This window comes from Polypterus senegalus, chromosome 13, assembly GCF_016835505.1.
Source record: "Polypterus senegalus isolate Bchr_013 chromosome 13, ASM1683550v1, whole genome shotgun sequence".
NCBI lineage: Eukaryota > Metazoa > Chordata > Cladistia > Polypteriformes > Polypteridae > Polypterus > Polypterus senegalus.
Window position 1 is genome coordinate 44,226,741 of NC_053166.1, and position 14,780 is coordinate 44,241,520.

General features: G+C 39.9%; 1 protein-coding gene across 2 annotated transcripts in view; it reads right to left on the bottom strand.

Moving 5' to 3' along the window:
• Positions 1-471: 471 nt before the first annotated feature.
• Positions 472-14,780, bottom strand: part of kif3a (kinesin family member 3A) — a 46,617-nt gene continuing 32,308 nt past the window's right edge. For both annotated transcript variants that reach the window (XM_039774682.1, XM_039774683.1), the window contains 6 exons: positions 14,641-14,751; positions 6,130-6,255; positions 5,650-5,703; positions 5,213-5,281; positions 4,529-4,656; positions 472-1,370 (listed from right to left, as the gene is read on the bottom strand). In XM_039774682.1, the coding sequence (XP_039630616.1) occupies positions 1,322-1,370; positions 4,529-4,656; positions 5,213-5,281; positions 5,650-5,703; positions 6,130-6,255; positions 14,641-14,751 (537 nt within the window). In that variant the 3' untranslated portion in view covers positions 472-1,321. The remainder of the gene's footprint in view (positions 1,371-4,528; positions 4,657-5,212; positions 5,282-5,649; positions 5,704-6,129; positions 6,256-14,640; positions 14,752-14,780) is intronic.

Below are 14,780 nucleotides of genomic sequence, written 5' to 3' on the forward strand. Positions count from 1 at the left end.
CTTGCATGTTAGAGGAGTGTTCACAATAGAAGTCAGATCTGTAGTTTCAGGATAAGGCCTGGCTTAAAATGCTGGCTTTACGGAGCAAGGGCACACACATCAGCTGGCCGAGGTACCACAAACGGCCCTCCACTTCCATTAGATGCATGTGAATCATTGCAGTGCTACTATAAGCAGGTGTTGCACTGCAGTTCACAGAGGTACTGTAATTACTGTATGTTATGACAATAAACAGTTTTAACATTCAACAAATGCCTTAGAGAGTAAATCTGCATACAGAACCCTTGGAGAGCAATACCCCTGTGTAAAAAATATTTAACAGTGCTTCTTGAAAAATCTTAAGTTATTAGCATATTGCAAGAGGCTGGTGAACCTCTTTTAAAATCCAGATATTACTGGCATAGTACGCCGACATAAAAACAAAATATTGATAAATAAGCATGGGGTCATTTATACTTAAATGTCACTAAGTGATAGACAAAATGAAATACCTTTTTATTTGTTTAAATAAAAATAAATACAACACAATACAGTAACTGTAGTGGCTGTTCAACAATGATTTACAATGCAATTTTACAATAGCAATATATTTTTAAGTCTGCAAAAAAAAAAAAAAAGAAATCTACAGGGAGACTTAGTTAAGACAGAAATTCTGAAAATTAAAAGAACTGGGAAGCTTACAATCATGTATACTATTTAATGAAGACAAAACAGTGGTAGTGTAAAAAAACACCTTTAAGATGTTTTCAAGTGGGTTAATCTAAAACTTCCAAAAAAATCAAGATGGAGTGTAGTGTGTAAGTGACTCAACCAATATCATTGTGACTCCCTAAACAATCTGAATTTATCAGCCAGTTCACAGTAAAAGGGGCCAAAGCACATTATAGGTTATATGATTGTGATGGACTGGTATTTGAGAAAAAGTCAAACTACAGGTCATAAATGTATGTCCCTATAATTTAAAAATTATTTTCTAATGACAAATAAAAACTATTTTCTACTTTGTTAACAGTAAGTGACAAATCTATTTGTTGTCTTTTACAGAATTTATAGGGCACAAATGAAGCTGGCATCTCAAACTGTGATATTTGAAGTGTGCCTAGCAGGTTTTATAAAGTTAATAGCCACAGTTATGTGGATAGAGGCAGCCTATCATAGGCGTCCTTTAGCTAATCATAGTTCTTGAAACTATGTTGTCTGTAGCAATGAGAAGATGGATACCTGTTAGTTAGAGATTGCACTTTTTCATTCATTTCCCTTGAATGTCTTTAATGAGCACAACAAACATTTTCTTCAAGTTAACTTGAAGGATAATGAGATCCTACTGCAGAAGGGACTCAATTACAGCTTCTGGTTTTGAGGAGCGTTTTCTGCAGTTAAAATATGAAAAAGACAGTACATAAATATTAGAAATACACATAAACTTATGATTTTTATGAAGCCAGTAAAAAAGAGGACAACAAGGAAATCAACCAATCATTGCACACAAAAAATTATGAGAAAACCCTATTAAGCTAAATTCCCTTAGCAAGAATATAAAGTCTGTAAACAACAGGTGACTTTTTTATTCCATTTAATCCAAGCAAAGTTAAAAATAAAATTTTAATTTTTTCAGTATATCACTATAGCACCCTCTGAAGCACTGCAAAGACACACTGCCAAGAGACAGTCAGCGTTTCCCAGTGGTTATGTCCCACTTTTAGGAGCTGGCAGACAGCATTGCAGATTTTTATTTGAATGTTAACTGTCAAGAGAGAGTTATGCACTCAAAGATTAAATCTGACTGTTCATCAGCATCCAGGTTACGGAAGCAGGAAAAAAAAAAGAGTGTAATTTTTCACTGCTCTTACCTACATAAGCAACAAGTGGTAGGCAAAACAACAGAAACACCATAAAAAAAAAGCTGAAAGCAGCTAAATCCCAAATAAAAAGGCAGCTGAGTCATATTAGGTTAATTGCCAATTATAATTGAGAATTAGCACTATGATATGTAAGGTTTCAAACAAAGTTCCAAAGATTTTAAATAGTCAATAGAGCCCAAATTTCAGGTGAATCAGTCACAAAAATGAAAAATTATTCAAGTAGCAAGGAAAATCTCTCAAAACTATGGAAAGCATTTGCCAAACATGGACAAACTGGGGTAGCAAAGAGAAACAGTAGTTACATATCAAAGTTCACTGAGAGATTTAGATGGATACTACTCAGGATAACTCCACAAAAGGTACAGAATCAAAAATGACCCCAGAAATAGCATTTCCGTGGCCTAACAATAATAAAACTTCTACATTAAGAGCCTTACAATGCTAGAATTTATGACAAGCTTGCCATTGAGCAATCACTTGTATCCAATGCCAATGAACAGGGATGCTTAACCTGGTGTAAACTGCACCAAACGCAGGTCTCTGTACAATGATGATTCAGTTTTCATTAATTTCCTGCATAAGGACAGGGTTATGCTTGAAGACAGACAAAGGATGCTTTCAACTCAAAATTCCAACAGTTTCCAACTGATAAGCATGGTGGAGAATTCAAAATGGTATTGCTTTCCCTCTCACAGGAATCATTAGGTCTGATGATTGCTCTGCATGGTCCAATAACCAAGAAATAAGAGGCCATTTAGCAGGTGCAGACACTGTTCCCTTGTGACATTCCCCTTTAACCAGGATGATAATGTCTAGGGCCCACGAGTACCGCGGCAAGAAATCGCAGATTCCGCGTCATGTTTTTTTAAATTCCGCGGCGTACAGCAGCAGGGCAAATGCAGTACCAGAACTCCATAAGACTAATTCTTAACCCAAGCAAAATAAATTCAATTTTTTTTATTCTTAATCCTTAATAATAAATCATAATTCGTAATACTAATCAAATAAGTATATCAAAGTGTTCACATCCGCACATTTTAATCCACAGATTTGCTTTAGGAAAAACGATGCTGAAACATATGTAGGCATAATATTATTCTCAACAAACTATTGAATAATGTTTCTAAAGTTATTGTTTATTTATTGTTGAAGAAAACGGCACTGTAGGCTCGTAGGTTTTCTTGCGACAGAGAATATCGCAGTGGTGTCAACACCGATCCATATTTTGAGAACGAACGTTCCACATCAACAGAAGAGTTCGGCAACACAATGTAATCTTTAGCAAGAGCTGCTAAGCGAGGCAGTCTGTCCTCTAAGGCACGCCAAAAAGCAGTGATATCAGCTGGAATTACTTCACAAGCTTGCCATTCATCTGCTGCAGCCATCATTGTTGGCACTGATTGTGCATGGTCAGCAAAATTCTTTGATAAGAGTGGTAGCTGTTGTGGATCAAATATTCTCACAGATCTGAATAGGCCTATTGCCGGCTGTTTGGTTCCCACAACATACTCTTTGTGTTTAGCAGCAGCATTGTGCTTTGCATCTTCACAGCTGCTGGTTGCAATTGGAAATCTGGACGATTTCAGGCAAGACAGTAAGTCAGACACTTTGTTGTAGACATTGACAGCCATGAATGACTGTGTCTCAAAAGAAGTCAGAGTGTTCATAATTGGCTGGCAGTGAACAGATACAAATTCAAGTTCAGCTCTCAGCTTGTTAAATTTATCAGTACTTTGCAGCAATGCTGACAGCTTCTTTAACTGGATTGTAGCTCCACTGTTTCAGTAGCAACGAACGAGATATTAATGAGATGATGCAACAGGCTAAAGAAAGGACTTAAAGAAGTAATCAAAACTAATCATACTAATATCAATATGCCTCAAATGGTGAGATTTCATTCAGATTTGGTATTTTCCGTGGCAGTTAGGTTAATTCTGCAGCGTGGCGTTTTACCGCTGCAAAACCTTAAATTCTGCGGTGTGGCGTTAAATTCTGCGGGCCGCGGTAAATCGTGGGCCCTAATAATGTCTCACTAGCAGTGCTAACACTACTGAAGTGTGGGTTCATGAAAACCAGGATTAACATATTTACCTTCCATAGCCTCTTAACATCATTAAATCTTTAAGGAAAGCTCTGAAGCAGAGACTGTAAGAACATATGAAGAATGGTTCAGTGTCCTAAAATTTATGATTTGTATGACAGCATTCACTGAAGGAATTAAGCTGTTCTGAAGGCAAATGATAGCTCTTGATATTAATATACTGGTTAAGGCTTTCTGTTTATTTTCTACCAACTTATATTTGTACTTAGAAATGGCTTGTGATTGAAACCAACAGTGCTTGACTGTTATACTGTACTGTATATTTCAAGAAAAAAAAACTGGGGTAGTTATTTGATTTTCCCAATTACATAGCAAAGCATGTCTTGATTCTGAACAGGTTAGCTGTCCATTGAAGTGCACACTTAATGCATACACACAGACATCCACACCATGGCCAATGTAGAGTCTCCAATTACACTATTAAGCATATCTTTGTGATACAAGGGTAAACAGTGTAAACAGGCAGGAATCATGGGCAAAATTCACACAGTGACTGGGAACTGAAGATATTAATATGTCCATTCATATACTCAAGCACATGTTGAAACACTCTTAATATAATTACCGTCTTCCTGTTTTAGGCCGTGATTTTCCTCCTTTGGAAGTTCTAGGTCTTTCTAACTTCATTAAGGACTGTCTTAGACTCTCTTCAGTGTATGCCAAGTAAACATGAGACAGGTCCACCTCAAATGGCTTTGAAACACATTAGTGATAGACAAAAAGATAAAAAAAAACACATTTAAAATATAAATAGTACTTAAATGTCTTGGAAAAATACTTCAAGCCAAATAAAATTTTTCCTTTTATTTCCACATTCCAAAGAAATGGCAAATCCATGGTCATAAAACATGCTTTCTCCTTCTTGTTCTCTCGAAATGAATTAATTTCTTTAATCATCCTTTACACAAAAAATTACAAAAAAATCAAGGAAGACTAATCCTTCAGAATAAATGAATAATGTAAAATCTACAGCAAGGAATAGGTAAAACAGAGAAGATATTTTCTACTAAAAACTTTTATTAACTTCTGATAATTTAATTTGTTCAGTCATCAATCCTTGCCAAAGTAATTTCTAATTTATCTGAATAGTTTATACATGCAAAAGTCACTTACTAATACTGCCATTCAAGACATTAACTTCTTTTGTTATACATTGGTTATTTAAGTAATAATAATTCAAGTAATTCTTTGTGGTAATAATAATTCAAGTAATTCTTTGTGGACTTAGTAAGTTATTGTGTATACTTACATCCTTTTCTTTATTGTCTGCAAGCGGGGCTTGTTTTCTCATATTATTTCCAGTGTATGCAACACATTTCTAAAGTAACAAAAAAGAAAGGTCAAAGAGAAATGGAAAGAATTAAATTTGTCTTCTTTTTACTTCTTTGAACAACTGCAAATTCTGGAAAATACATGCTATTGAGATAATCTAGTACTGGTAGAAACATTATGTTTCAGGGCATGTGGAATTATATTTACTATTATGAAAACAAGAATGAACATCTGGAATTAGTTCTGTGTTAAATGTTACCAGGACTAAAAGGGATGTAAATCTAAAGTTAATAAAAGGATTTTTTATAGAAATTGGTGTAAAACTGGGTTTCTTTATAGAATTAAAAATATTGTTTATTACATTACTATTTTGTTTCACCTTCTTTTAAGAAATTGAATAAGTACAATACTTACTAATTGCCACTCTCCTATGTCTTCATTCCAGTGAACATAGTTTTCTATCATTTCCTAAAAATAAAGAAAGCTAAACATTAGAGCAGTTAATTCCACAGGCTGTGTTAACATCTTTTGAATTTAGCTACAGGTCTTTTGCTACCTTCCCCAACTTACTGGATGTACACATCTTGCATCTTCTACTACTGAAGTAAACTGGGTATTTACATGATTGTGACAACTGTGACAATATTGTATATAATTGTGAAACACTTTGGTTCCAGAATGTATAAAAAAAAGAAGGAAGCAATGATTAAATAATATTAACATATTTCAGGAAAAAGTAAAGTAATGATTCTGCTCCCTGTTAAATATGCATAGAAGCAAACAAACGTTTCCCAGAAACAAAGCAGTAGGTGACCAAGTACAAATTAAATACATGCAATGTAGCAAAAGTTAGGAATACAATTATTATTTTATTATTATTGGTTTTTTTTTTACCTGGTACTCTTGTGGTATAAAACTGTCAATAATTAACATCTGAAGCCGGAGCTCTCGACTGAGCTGTCTTATATTTTCCAACAGCCCTTCTATTTCTCTTTGATGCTCCTGCTGTAAATCTGCCATCTGGAAGTTTTTAATGCAAAAAAAAAAATACAAAAATTTTAGGCAGGCAGAGTGGTGTACTGGTTAAGGCTCTGGACAGCAAACCCTGAGTTGGTACTGATACTCTATGACTAACAGCATGTCACTTCACCTGCCTGTGCTCCAACTGGTAAAATAAAAGAAATGTAACAAATGATACATCTCAGATGTTGCAAGATGGCTTGGATAAAGGTGTCAGACAAGTAGCAAGTCTTCTAATTTTATTGGAAACATACAGTATATTGTAGATTTTTAAGTAAATGTATCATCACAAATTTAGGGCTTTGAAAATGCACCCAGTATCCTGGATTTCTGCATAATTTTTCACAGTTTTTTTTTTTTTTTACCATTTTTCTTTTTATTGGCTGTAGTAACATATTGAGGAGATCTGAACAGCCAAATAAAGGAGAGACACTAATGTTAATAGATGCTTATTTTATTTACTTGATGTATAAAGTAATCAAAATGCATTTTGCAGCAGTGAAGCATAAAATCAGCTTAAATAATATGAAAATTAGTATTAGCTGATTAGCCAACCTTGCTCATTGCAAATCGAAATAACTTATTTTCAAAATTATGTTGATAGCACTCAGTTTCTATTGTTACAATGTGCCATTTTTACAGCTCTGTTGCTATTAACAGTGGGTGCTACTGTATATTATCACAATGGTGAAAGCTTAAAATACAATTTCATCTTTGCAGGAGAGACCACTACAAGAATGTGTAGGATATACTACAATTTGTTTAGTTCAGATAAATAGAACTTTATTTATCCCCAGTTAGAAAACTGGCTTTTTACAGAAGTTCTTTACATAAATAAATATATAAATAGACAGATAAATAAATATACACACACACAACATAAGGTCTGAACACAGACCAGAATGACTGGAAAGAATGGAAAGAATTTTTGCAGGGAGGCATTATGCAGGCATAATGCTGTTGGTATAAAGGATGTCCCATAGTGTTTCTTCAAACACTTCTGCTGAATAATTTATAGGCTGGAAGTCCTCAATGTTAGTGTGTTAGAGAGAGAAGATGTGCAGCTTTGTTCCTAATGTCACTCAGTTTTGTTTTAATTCCCTCCTTTGCTACTACCTCCAGTGGGGCCCAGAGTGTGTCTCATATTTCAGCCAGCCCTTTTAATTAGCTTGTTGATTCGGAGGACCTCTCTAGAAGTGATGTTACCAGCTCACCACACCACAGCACAGAAAATTGCGCTGGTCATCACTGTGTCCAGTTTGAAATATTGGTAAGATACAGAACAGAAGGCATGTGCTAGTGTTAAAAGTGACAAGTAAAATAAAAAAAGCAATTACCACAGAGCATTTCAGTCTAGCTTACTGCCTTCTCAACAGCACATAAGAAAAATTAATAATAATAAAAAAAAAAAATGGAGATTGCATTCACATCTTCAACACTATCTTCTGTCACTTCAAGAAACGCCTACTAAATCAACAAACCAACTGATGTGATGTGGATCTGATGGAGGAAGTAGCGAATGAGACAATGAAAACAGAACTGAGTGCCATTATAAAATAATGCTGCACATCCTCTCTGACACGCAAACACTGAGAATTTTAAGCCAAAAAATTATTAAGCAGAAGTATGTCAAGAAACACTACTGGTGCTCCTTTATATCAACATCAAAATGTCTGCAAAGTGCCTCACTGGGATTGGGACTGGCAAGTTAGAAGTTTTCTTTCTTTTTAATTTTCTTCTTTCATTCTGGTGTGTGTATGGATATTTTCATTTATTATTTATATTTTTATTTATGTTTTTTTTTTTTTTAATTTCACCTGGGATCAAATAAAGCCTATCTGGAACACCTACATTAAGACACTAGCATAAAGATCTCCAAAAAGAATAAAAAAAATATTAAAGTTAGCAAAGTTATGACTAAAATGTTTGGAATTTTTATTCACAAACAAACATTTGATTTTAGCCATTTTTGTTTTGTAGATAACTAGTGGGCTCTGCCCCCTGCTCACTTCACTTCCTAAACCCTGGGCGGGCATTGCTCGTGTATGGGTAAGTGGATGTACAATTTAAACAGATCGTTATTTTTATGGGAACTGTTACATATGCATAATAGAACTATTTTACATTACAGCAAGCAATTAACCATAGTTAAAAATATCCTTGAACCGTCACCTTATCGTGGTGGAGGGGTTTGCGTGTCCCAATGATCCTAGGAGCTATGTTGTCCGGGGCTTTATGCCCCTGGTAGGGCCACCCAAGGCAAACTGGTCCTAGGTGAGGGATGAGACAAAGAGCGGTTCAACAAACCTCCGATGAAGAATAAAACCTTGGACGACGCTTTCCCTTGCCGGACGCTGGTCACGGGCCCCCCTGGAGCCAGGCCTGGAGGTGGGGCTCGATGGCGAGCGCCTGGTGGCCGGGCCTGCACCCATGGGGCTCGGCCGGGCACAGCCCGAAGAGGTAACGTGGGTCCTCCTCCCCATGGGCTCACCACCTATGGGAGGGGCCAAGGAGGTTGGGTGCAGTGTGAGTTGGGTGGTGGCGGCGGGACCTTGGCGGTCTGATCCTCGGCTACAGAAACTGGCTCTTGGGACGTGGAATGTCACCTCTCTGAAGGGAAGGAGCCTGAGCTAGTGCGAGGTCAGAGGTTCCGCTAGATATAGTCGGACTCACCTCGACGCACAGCTTGGACTCTGGAACCAATCTCCTTGAGAGGGGCTGGACTCTCTACCATTCTGGAGTTGCCCTGGTGAGAGGCGCCGAGCAGGTGTGGGCATACTTATTTCCCCCACTGGAGCCTGTGCATTGGGGTTTACCCCGTGGACAGAGGGTGGCCTCCCTCCGCCGGGTGGGGAAGGGTCCTGACTGTTGTTTGTGCGTATGCCAACAGCAGTTTTGAGTATCCACCCTTTTTTGAGTCTCTGGAGGGTGTGCTAGAGGGCATACCTTCTGGGGATTCCCTCGTTTTGCTGGGAGACTTCAATGCTCACGGGCAATGACAGTGAGACCTGGAAGGGCTGATTGGGAGGAATGGCCCCCCCGATCTGAACCCGAGCGGTGTTTTGTTATTGGACTTCTGTGCTCGTCACGGATTGTCCATAACGAACACCATGTTCAAGCATAAGGGTGTTCATATGTGCACTTGGCACCAGGACACCCTAGGCCTCAGGTCGATGATCGACTTTGTGGTCGGTCGTGGACTTGCGCCATATGTCTTGGACACTCGGGTGAAGAGAGGGGCGAGCTGTCAACTGATCACCACCTGGTGGTGAGTTGGCTTCGATGGTGGGGAAGATGCGGTCAGACCTGGTAGGCCCAGACTTGTTGTGAGGGTCTGCTGGGAACGGCTGGCAGAGTCCCCTGTCAGAAGTAGCTTCAACTCCCACCTCCGGCAGAACTTCAACCACGCCCCGAGGGAGGTGGGGACATTGAGTCCAATGGGCCATGTTCCGTGCCTCTATTGTTGAGGCGGCTGACCGGAGCTGTGGCCGCAAGGTGGTCGGTGCCTGTCGTGGCGGCAATCCCGAACCCGTTGGTGGACACGGCGTGAGGGATGCCGTCAAGCTGAAGAAGGAGTCCTATAGGACTTTTTGTCCTGTGGGTCTCTGGAGGCAGCTGATAGGTACCGCAGGCCAAGCGAACGGCTTGGTTGTTGCTGAGGCAAAACTCGGGCATGGGAGGAGTTTGGAGAGGCCATGGAGAACGTCGTTTGGACGGCTTCGAGGAGATTCTGGTCCACCGTCCGGCGTCTCAGGAGGGGAAGCAGTGCAGTGTCAACACCGTATATGGTGGGGATGGTGCGCTGCTGACCTCGACTTCGACGTTGGGGGGAGTACTTCAAGACCTCCTCAATCCCACTAACATGCCTTCCACGAGGAAGCAGAGCCTGGGGACTCTGAGGTGGGCTCTCCCATCTCTGGGACTGAAGTCACCGAGGTGGTCAAAAACTCCTTGGTGGCAGGGCCCGGGGTGGATGAGATACGCCCGAGTTCCTTAAGGCTCTGGATGTTGTAGGACTGTCTTGGTTGACACGTCTCTGCAACATCGCATGGACATCGGGACAGTGCCTCTGGATTGGCAGACCGGGGTGGTGGTCCCCTCTTTAAAAAGGGGGACCGGAGGGTGTGTTCCAACTATAGAGGGATCACACTCCTCAGCCTCCCTGGAAAAGTCTATTCGGGGTTCTGGAGAGGAGGGTCCGCCGGATAGTCGAACCTCGGATTCAGGAGGAACAGTGTGGTTTTGTCCTGGTCGCGAACAGTGGACCAGCTCTTCACCCTTAGCAGAGTCCTGGAGGGTGCATGGGAGTTTGCCCGACCGGTCTACATGTGTTTTGTGGACTTGGAAAAGGCATTCGACCGTGTCCCTCGGGAATCCTGTGGGGGTGCTCGGGAGTATGGGGTACCGGACCCCTGATAAGAGCTGTTCGGTCCTGTACAACCGTGTCAGAGCTTGGTCCGCATTGCCGCAGTAAGTCGAGCCCGCTTCCAGTGAGAGTTGGACTCCGCCAGGGCTGCCCTTTGTCACCATTCTGTTCATAACTTTTATGGACAGAATTTCTAGGCGCAGCCAGGGTGTTGAAGGGGTCCGGTTTGGTGGACTCAGGATTGGGTCACTGCTTTTGCAGATGATGTTGTCCTGTTTGCTTCATCAGGCCGTGATCTTCAGCTCTCTCTGATCGGTTCGCAGCTGAGTGTGAAGCGGCTGGGATGAGAATCAGCACCTCCAAATCCGAGACATGGTCCTCAGCCGGAAAAGGGTGGAGTGCCCTCTCAGGGTTGGGGAGAGATCCTGCCCCAAGTGGAGGAGTTCAAGTATCTCTGGGTTTTGTTCACGAGTGAGGGAAGAATGGAGCGTGAGATTGACAGGCGGATCGGTGCGGCATCCGCAGTGATGCGGGCTCTGCATCGGTCTGTCGTGGTGAAAAAGGAGCTGAGCCGTAAGGCAAAGCTCTCAATTTACCAGTCGATCTACGCTCCTACCCTCACCTATGGTCATGAGCTATGGGTAGTGACCGAAAGAACGAGATCGCGAATACAAGCGGCTGAAATGAGTTTCCTCCGCAGGGTGTCTGGGCTTTCCCTTAAAGATAGGGTGAGAAGCTCAGTCATCCGGGAGGGGCTCAGAGTAGAGCCGCTGCTCCTCCGCATCGAGAGGAGTCAGATGAGGTGGCTCGGGCATCTGATCAGGATGCCTCCTGGACGCCTCCCTGGTGAGGTGTTCCGGGCACGTCCAACCAGGAGGAGACCCCGGGGAAGACCCAGGACACGCTGGAGGGACTATGTCTCCGGCTGGCCTGGGAACGCCTTTGGGATTCTCCCGAAGAGCTGGAAGAAGTGGCCGGGGAGAGGGAAGTCTGGGCCTCTCTGCTTAAGCTGCTGCCCCCGCGACCCGACCTCGGTTAAGCGGAAGAGGATGGATGGATGGATGGACAAAAATAGTAAAACGTAATAAATTGAAATAAAATTGTTTCATGCTGCGTTAGAGGTAATCGTTGAGTTATGTTTTCGTTCTGTTTGTCTTTGAAATTAACATGCAAATACTTTTTAAACTTCTGTCTTTGATATCTCCATCTTTTGAAACTTTTATTGCTGACAATTCATCACAAATTGGTTTATTATAAATGCAAGTGTGATCTTTCACATTCATATAGAAATCCAAGAACCTTCTTTGTCCGTGTTTTGTAGATAAACTTTGTGTAAAGTGCGATACTTTTAGATGCATGGATTTGTATTCCTTATTGGCAGTAGAATTTCCAACACGTCCAATCGTTTAACTCTTTTGATTCTATGTTGCATCGCTTCTCCGTGATCATAAATATAAACCTGACCAAATTGTGGTTATTTTGAAATTAAACTTGTATTAGCTTTAATTGTCGTGGGATCACAGATTCTCTAATCATATGGTGCAGAACCGTATCAATCATGTTTTGAGCATTGAATGATGCGAACAGATTATTGTAGATTTGGATATTTTGCCTTTAGTGTTTGTAGAGTTCACTTTCAACAAACAACAAATCTTTTAATTCTCGCAGATACGCCTCTTCATTGGGAAGAAACACTACTTTTCCCTGAAGGTAACATGAATTAGACGATAAACAAGTCTCTGAATTAAACTTTAAAGCCAAACAATATCTACATACTCTGTCATATCATCTATGTCCATACATTCGATCTCTTTTCGCTGTTCCGTTATTTCACAGAGTAATAATGTCTGTTTGTTAGCACTAATGTGATCTTTACTATTAGTTTTTTGAGACTTTCAAATCTTAGTACTTTCATAATCGCTAACCTGCTCTGCATGTGTATCATGTCAACCTCTTTACGACATTCTACTTTGTCTACTACTCTTTGTCTTTTATTTCTAACCCTGCTTGGACCTGCTAGGTTTTCAATTCCACTTGGTCCGGGCTGATTATTACTTTCCTTATTTTCTGAATTTGCACTTAGATTATTATTGTTCTTTTTTGAATTATATTCTCTTCAACGCTTTTGGGCCTCTTTCGACGTGCTGCCCTTTCTTCTTCGTTTAGTCGTTGATGTGTCATCTAGAACGTATAAAATTATTGCCCAGAAAAGGACTACATTGAAGGAAACAAATAGACTGTATGTCTAAAAATACTGTCCAGAAAAGCTTCTTTAAAGGATGAAACTGAGGACTTTTCATAAACGACTTAGAATGAGGAAAACATAAAATTTATAAGAGCTGAGAGCGCAGGAGCTGTGTCTGACAAAAGCATTCACACAAATAAGAGTTGAGTGGACCGTGGGCATGTTTAAAAAAGGCTGAGAGGAAGACGAGACTTGACAAAATCTCTTGGCAAAAGGCTCATCTCAAGATTTTCTTTTATAATAGAGAGATATGATTAAAACATTAAGATTTAAAATTTAAAATGTTGGCAAAGAAAACAGTGTCTGTACAGCAATAAAGTTTTTGCTTTACTAGGTCAGTTACCCATACAGAGGCACATACAGTGGGTACAAAAAGTATTTACACCCCTTCATTTTCTGCACACTTTATTGTGTTGTAGAATTACTTTTAATGGATACATTTGCTATATTTGCCCATCAATTTACACTCAATAAGCCAGAATGACAAATTGAAAACTTGATTTGTTAAAAATCAAAAACAAGTAGTACTCCATCAATAAGATGTTCATGGTAGAGTAGCTAGACAGAAGCCATTCCTCAGTAAAATGTGCATGACAGTTAAAGGGACCCTGAAAGCATGAAGAAAAAGATTCTATGGTCTGATGAGACAAAAATTGAACTCTTTGGAATGACCTCCGAATACTGTATCTGGCAAAGACCTGAAACTGCTCATCACCTGCCTAATACCATACCTATAGTGATGCATGCTGGTGGTAGCATCTTGCTATGGGGGTGCTTTTCAGCAGCAGGGACAGGGAGACTTATCAGAACTGAAGGAAGGTTGAATGCAGCTAAACAGGTCATTGAAGAAAACCCACTCCAGAGACCACACAACCTCAGATTGGGGTGACTCTTCACCTTCCAACACAAAAATGACCTGAAGCATACAGCCATGGCAACACTGAAGTGGCTTTGGGACAAGTATCCAACTTTTCTTAAGTGGTCCAGCCAAAACCCACACATATAACCCATAGAACATGTGCGGAGAGACCTGAAGATGGCAGCTTACAAATGCTTCCCATCTAATTTAACAGAGCTTCAGAGGATCTGCTACGAAGAATGGGATAAACTGCTTAAATCCAGTTGTGCAAAGCTTATACAGACTTCCCAGAAAGAATCAAAACTCAAATTTCTGACAAAGGGACTTCTACAAAATACTGAATTAAGAATCTGAATACTTATGAGATGACATCTTACTTTTGTCATTCTTCTCCATAGCCACATCTTTAGTTCTTATAATGTCAGTCAGTCATTATGCAACCCGCTATATCCTAATTTTCTCAGTTTTCTCAATCTTCATGTCTTCCACATATACAATGCCAGACATCCATCATTGCTTTCTGAAGTGTCATATGTGTATATATATATAATTGTCAGTGCTGGGTGTCAGGCATTCCTTTAAATTATTCTTTTTCCAGTGCTACTTCTATTTCTTTTTCATATCTTCTAAGATAACTGTCTACATGCTTAAATGCATTCTTCCCGTTTACATCTCTTGAAAGTCTACATTCAGCTTCAACAAAGGTACTGTTATGCAGGCCAACTAAACTACAGTAGTGTTCAGTAGTTTTACACTAAGATTTACAGCCTGATTAAGAGTATCATAGTGGAAAATATGCAGTTGGATACATTTCTTAATTTTCTAAAAATACAAATCACATGCATGAAGCTAAATACTTTTCTAGTAGTGGACACTACTTTATATAAAGTAGCTCATTATCTGTTTTGTACTTACTTCTGATTTTGCTGCCATCAACATAGTCCAAACTTTCTTCAGCTTCTTGGTCTTTCCTTGAGCTTCTTCCTGTAAACTAGTGTACTTCTCTTCAATATCCAAGCGCTCTTGCTATTTAAAAAAAACACATAAGCAAGTAA